Here is a 7047-nt window from a genome sequence, read left to right on the forward strand (position 1 = left end):
CACATGTGCCTAAGGTCATGGGTGTTTCTTCGAACTCTTTGACATGCCTGTAATTTATTAGCTTTTAATTGTAGAGTTTATGAAATCTCTTGTCTTTATTTCATTTTTAGGAGCTTCTTTGAAGACAGGGAGGCTATGCCTTCTATTTCTTGGAGTCTTCTAAAGTACTTCGCATATAGTAGTAGATCCTTAATAAATTATGCTTTGATTATCGTTTGTGGGGAATTATAAAAGCAATACAAATGTTCAGTAATTAGTCAATAAGTTAATATGCATAACTTAAAAAATTAAAGAAATAAGCAAAAGGTGTCAGTGGCATTTCATGGAGAAGGAAAGAAATGACCAATAAGCACATGAAGAATTGTCAAATTCTCTAATTAAAAAAAAAGTTCCCCTCCTTTCACTTGGTTAAAGAGAAAATAAAATGCTAATATCTGGTGTTGGTAGGGCTGTGGCAGGCACACAGATTCACGTGACCACCAGCCGTGTATGTGAGTGTTCGTGTCACCACACCCTTGTCCCATCTTGTGGTATTTTTAATCTTGACTGATTTCATTGTTAAGAAATGAATGATAGCTGCTTTATTTGGAAATTCTTAGATTACAGCTAATGAGATTGGTAATTTAAAAAATATTTATTCACCATTTGTTTCCTCTTATGTCAATTGTTTGTTCATGTCCATGCCCATTTTCTTACTGAAATTTAGTGCTTTTCATTGACCTTATTGAATTTTTGTATATATTAAGATAATTAATCTGTTAAATTTGTGGCACATCTTTCCCGTTGTATTGCCTTAATTTTGTTGTTTGCATTACCACATGCTATATCATGGGAAATTTTCATGTAATTATGTGTTTCAGGTCTGCAACCAAAGATTCTTTAATAATCATAGATGAATTGGGAAGAGGAACCTCTACCTATGATGGATTTGGGTTAGCGTGGGCTATATCAGAGTACATTGCAACAAGGATCCGTGCTTTTTGCATGTTTGCAACCCATTTTCATGAACTTACTGCCTTGGCCAATCAGATACCAACTGTTAACAATCTACATGTCACAGCACTAACTACTGAAGAGACCTTAACTATGCTTTATCAGGTGAAGAAAGGTGAGTGCATACCACTGGTGTACTGTAAATTAGGTGTTCCTATCCTTGGAATCATTAGTAATTGCCTTATTCTGCATTAGGATGAATTACTGATGTTTTTACAGAACACATTTACCTCTTAATTTACAGTCTGGGAACAGGGACGTGGTATGTTATCTATATTTCTTTCTTTTTTTTTTTTTGCGGTACACGGGCCTCTCACTGTTGTGGCCTCTCCCGTTGCAGAACACAGGCTCCAGATGCGCAGGCTCAGCGGCCATGGCTCACGGGCCCAGCCGCTCCGCGGCATGTGGGATCTTCCCAGACCGGGGCACGAACCCGGACTCTCAACCCCTGCGCCACCAGGGAAGCCCTATCTATATTTCTGTGTGTCACAGTAGAACCAGTCATTTTAAAAAGGTCACAGAAAGAATGATCTGCACTTTGGAACATCGTCACAGGGGTTTTGTTCTACCTCCCATGGCAGCATGTTTTCTTGTCAAATTAGCTACTTGATAGTAACAATAAGCTTTGAAGTTCTGAGGCTCTAGCTGTTACTGTTTAATAAACTGTCATAATTATCTGATTATATTTTTAAGAATGTGTTATATAACAGGTTCATTTAAAGCTGGGGTTTCCAGAAACCTTGAAATTTTTAGTAGTTACCAAGTAAGGAATGACTTATTTGTTGGCATATCATCCTTTGAGAAAAGTTTGTCATTAGTGGACCTGGCAGCTAATCAGCTGACTGCGTTGATGAGATTAACATACTGTAAAGTTTTTATTGCTTTAACATTTCACCAATCATCAGAATAGCTTTTTCAGATGGCTCTCTGATTTTCCATGAATGCATTTTTCTGCATCAGTTGGTTGCACATAAATGAGATTATTTTTGATTCTTTGTTGCTTATGCTTCTTAAGAATCCTTCTGAGTTACTGTTTGCATTGTTGTTGCTGATAGAGAATATAGATACTCTTGGTTGGACATGGCATTTAGCATGAAGTTGAGGTTTTGCTTTTAAAAGGTGTTTTGTGTGATAAAGAAATGGGTTCAGGGCTTCCCTGGTGGCGCAGTGGTTGAGAGTCCGCCTGCCAATGTGGGGGGCACTGGTTCGTGCCCTGGTCCGGGAGGATCCCACATGCTGTGGAGCGGCTGGGCCCATGGGCCGTGGCCGCTGAGCCTGTGCGTCCAGAGCCTGTGCTCCACAACGGGAGAGGCCACAACAGTGAGAGGCCTGCGTACCGGGGAAAAAAAAAAAAAAAGAAATGGGTTCAAAGTATTAAAAAAGATGAGGTGAAGTTTGGAGAAGATAGGAACAGGTTCCTCCTTCACTGTGGATGTTTATCAAACACTTGCTTCTATTTTATTTTTGTTTCTCTAAGCTGTGCAAAATATCCAGCTCCAGAATGCATGGGATACATAACTAGGCTAAAGGAAAATTTGTGGTTGAGGCGAAAATGGGAGCTCCATGATAACACTGTGAGCATCACTGGTATTTAACATTTGGAAGGAACGTCTTAAGTCAGTTTATTTTCTGCAAATGTGGGTGAAGTTAGCATACCTAGTCTAAAAATTTACTAGACTAGATTTGGGTCAAAAATTTCATTGTCATTTGAAATACATTTTGAATTAAATACTCCTCCTAATTAGTGATACTTTACATTTATCTTATTTTTTTCACAGTACTTTAGTTCCTCCCTTATGAAATGCGAAAACCTCAGAGATACTGTGTTGATTAATTTTTCTTCCGATTCAGATATTTGTCTAGGCTTTTGAGGACTATCTGTCAAGGCTTTTCTCTGCTATTTTTATTTTTCCTACTACATTTGTCGAGGATAAAATACAGCACTGTGCCAAGTCATAATCACTTTTCACTGGAGGCTTAATTAAAATTTCTTTAAGTTACTCTGAAACATTTGGCTAATGTATTTGAAATAATACAAAATTAAGTTTCCTAATGACAAAGTGAGAAAGTAAGTTCCATTTGCATAAATTGCTGTCTCTTCCTACGCTGCCCCTCACACTCCTCAAATTTCTTACAGGTGTCTGTGATCAGAGTTTTGGGATTCACGTTGCCGAGCTTGCTAATTTCCCCAGGCATGTAATAGAGTGTGCTAAACAAAAAGCCCTGGAACTAGAGGAGTTTCAGAATATTGGGAAACCACAGGAATATGATGAAATGGAACCAGCAGCAAAGAGGTGCTATCTGGAAAGAAAGGTTTGTCCAATTATTTTTGTAGTTATGTTTTTCCTATATGATTCTAATGTTTACTTATTGATCATTCATTATTGGTTTCCACTTACATTTCTTTGCACGGTAAAGAATCCATCTGTATCATTTTGGTTTCACCACTGCACACATCTGCACAATTGAAAGATAGCACTTCAAGTACCAGATTTCAAAAGTAGGAGGATAGGAATATTAGTGTAGGTTAAAATACATAATTCAAAGGAGTTATAGAGGTCCATGCACATCTTTGATTACTTGTAAACAAATAGATCGAATTCAGTTAAATTACATATTTACTCAGTGCTTAGCTAAGATGATGAAGAAATGAACACAGTTCCTGCCCTCCAGTTGTTTAGAAACTAGTTAGGGAGGTAGTAATAGTGAGCATGTCATGGAGAATTATGACAAATGTTTACTGAGGAAAGCTCTCTGTGGGCAGGATGTTTCAGTTCTTGTGGGAGCAGTGGATCTTAAGTTAGACCTTCTGAGTGGTGGGTGAAATTTAGATGTTCACACAGAAAGGTATAAGCATATGCCCAGTGAATTTTTAAAAAATTAAAGGATTATTAGTTTTCTGTAATAACGAAAATAAAAGAATCTTAATTTACATCTAGGTCCTGGCAGCATTTACTGTGATTATGCATTGTGACAACTTCTTGTCACATTGTTAGCTTTTACCTGGTGATTTTTTTTTTGTTCTTACTTGAAGGATAGATGATGTTACAATAATAGATGATGTGTATGGTTTGGGGGCTTAAAAGATAAGGTTTTATCTGTTGTACCTATACAAGCAGGAGATATGTATTATAACTTGTTAATAGTTTTAAGTAGGGAAGGTTGCCATCCTGGATATGAAACGGTCTTGGTATCAGCCCCACAGCTATCCATGATCCAGGATTAGGTAGGCTCCTTTATGTAAATGATTCCCAATTAGAATAGAAGTCATATACTTTGGATAATGTTAATTACAATGAATTTTTTAAAAATTTTAAGCTAAGGGAGACATATAACACAGAATTATCGATGTTACTCAATCTAGATTTTATTTTTTGGGAAAAAGAGGCACTTGTTATTTAATAGAGATGTGTTTCTTCTCTATCTTATCATTTGGATTATCTGCTTTCACCTCTAAGGTACATATTACTAACTGGCTCCCTGGTAAAAAGCAGACTTTTCAGTTCAGCTTCACATTTAGTAATAAACATTATATCCTTTGCCAGGCACTGTTCTTAGCACTTTACACTCTTTAACTCTTTAATTCTCACAACAGCCCTGTGTGGTTGGTAATATTATTGTCCCCATTTTACGGATGAGGAATGTGTGTTAAGGAATTAGCCCACGGGTCACATAGCAAGTAATAACCACGTTCTTTAGAATGGCAATAACTAGGCAGTAAAATAAACAAAGAAGAAACATCCCATGTGTGTATGAGTATTAAATTTTCAGTGACTGTTTATACCTTATAGTATTTGTAAACCTTGAGTTCTTTTTCCCCCAGAAGGTTAAGTTTATATATCAGTTATAAAAGCTGAGGGATTTGGGAACTACTAAAATATTCAGTTTCTTTGGCATTAGCAGCTGAAAATATATTTATAAATATCCTTTTAATGACTTGCTATGAAGAAATACAGTCAACTAAGGCCTTTGCTATAAATTCTAGATGGTGCACACTTAAAACTTAAAGAATGTTGTTTAAATATTGGGTGGGTGGAGTGTTTAGATTGAAATTATAATGGGACAATTCATTACTATTTAATGTGACTTTTAGAAAAGTCATTTTAAAGACTAATGAAACGTTCACGTGTTTTTCAGCAAGGTGAAAAAATTATTCAAGAGTTTTTATCCAAGGTGAAGCAAGTGCCCTTTACTGAAATGTCAGAAGAAGACATCATAATGAAGTTAAAACAGCTGAAAGCTGAGGTGATAGCAAAGAATAATCATTTTGTAAATGAAATAATTTCAAGAATAAAGGTAACTACATGAGTAAATTCCACTAATGGAATGAAGATAGTATTGATAAGCTATTGTCTGTAATGCTTTTGTACTGTTTTATATTAACCCTTTTTCCATAGTGTTAGCAATTGATGTCCATGGGATATCAAGTTAATAAAATATTTAGTATACTTTGCTCTACCTGAGTATATTTTCAAAGATCTTTATTTTGAAAAATGAGAGCTGTAACTGAGGAATACTTAAATGGACATGGGCGATAGTAGGCAATATGTTGAATTTTATAAATAAAATCATGTAGTTTTTAGAATTTGATATGTGTTGTATTTCTTTGTGATAAGACTTTTACACATATTCCCGAATGGTATGGAAGAAACAAGTAGCCCAGAGACTTTGTAAAAAAGTAAGGGATCTTAAAGCTAGAAGGAAGCATGGAACCCATTTCCAGTAATTTCCCCACAGTGTCCATCTGTTGGCACGAGCCAGGTTGGCTGCATATGCGTTAGTCAAGGAACTTATTATAAATCCAGGGTTCTAGTGTGATCCTCCAGCCCCTCTGCCATTCTCCCACCCCCAGTTTGTAATGAGATTTAGAAATCTGGGTTTTAACAAAATCTTTCATATTGTGAACGCTGATTTATTCTACTTTTATTTTACAGGGAGATGGAGAGGTTAAGAGTGTAGTGGCTGGTCCTGCTGAACATGGGAGGAAAAGGATAGCCTTTTTAATAAATGGTGATGGGATGATAGGGTATTCATATAGGAACAAAACGAGATTGGATCCCTATTCTATATCGTATAGAAAAATCAACTCCAGTGAATTTTTTACCTAAATGTACAAAGCAACACTACCAAGATTTTAGTGTTTGTAATTCTGTAGAAAATAAAATAGGGAAATATTTTTATGACTATAAAAATATAAGAAATATGAAGTTGGCTTTGGGAAGGATAGTTCTTAAGTCACAAACACCATCCATAAAGCTTGACACACTTAGCAATATTGAAATTAGGAACTTATTTTCATAAAAAGGCATCACAAAGTTCTAAGAGTACAGTTGACCCTTGAACAGTGAGCAGTCTGGGGCACTGACCCCCTGTGCAGTCGAAAATCCACATATAACTTTACAGTCCCTTCATATCCACAGCTCTGCATCTATAGATTCAAACAACTGTGGATCATGTAGTATTGCAGTATGTATTGAAAAAATCCAAGTATAAATGGACCCACAGAGTTCAGACCGGTGTTGGTCAAGGGTCAACTGTAGATCCATAATGGGAGAACATATTGGTATCACATAAAATATCAAAGAATTTATATCTGTGATATAGAAAGAACTATAAAAATCACTAAACAGACACTATTCTTTTTTTTTTTTTTTTTTGCGGTACGCGGGCCTCTCACTGTTGTGGCCTCTCCCGTTGCGGAGCGCAGGCTCCGGACGCGCAGGCTCAGCGGCCATGGCTCACGGGCCCAGCTGCTCCGCGGCATGTGGGATCCTCCCAGACCGGGGCACGAACCCGTGTCCCCTGCATCGGCAGGCGGACTCTCAACCACTGCGCCACCAGGGAAGCCCAACAGACACTATTCTTAATACAACTCATTAACAAAAAGACAACCCAGTTAAAAGGCAAAGGATCTGAATAATTTTCCAAGGAAGATACGCAAATAGCCAATAGGCAAATGAAAAGATGCAAGATGTTATCAGGGAAATGCACATAAAAACCACAGTGAGCTACTACTTCACACCTATTAGGATACTAAAATCAAATCAGATAAAC

The 7047-nt window shown here is 36.9% G+C and overlaps 1 protein-coding gene across 2 annotated transcripts in view; it reads left to right on the forward strand.

Annotated features, from left to right (window-relative positions):
• The window catches only part of MSH2 (mutS homolog 2), a 75338-nt gene extending 69755 nt beyond the window's left edge, over positions 1-5583 (forward strand). For both annotated transcript variants that reach the window (XM_060117555.1, XM_060117556.1), the window contains exons 14-16: positions 861-1108; positions 3131-3306; positions 5131-5583. In XM_060117555.1, coding sequence (XP_059973538.1) covers positions 861-1108; positions 3131-3306; positions 5131-5301 — 595 coding nt within the window. In that variant the 3' untranslated portion in view covers positions 5302-5583. The remainder of the gene's footprint in view (positions 1-860; positions 1109-3130; positions 3307-5130) is intronic.
• Positions 5584-7047: the final 1464 nt, after the last annotated feature.

Source organism: Mesoplodon densirostris, chromosome 14 (assembly GCF_025265405.1).
Source record: "Mesoplodon densirostris isolate mMesDen1 chromosome 14, mMesDen1 primary haplotype, whole genome shotgun sequence".
Lineage (NCBI taxonomy): Eukaryota > Metazoa > Chordata > Mammalia > Artiodactyla > Ziphiidae > Mesoplodon > Mesoplodon densirostris.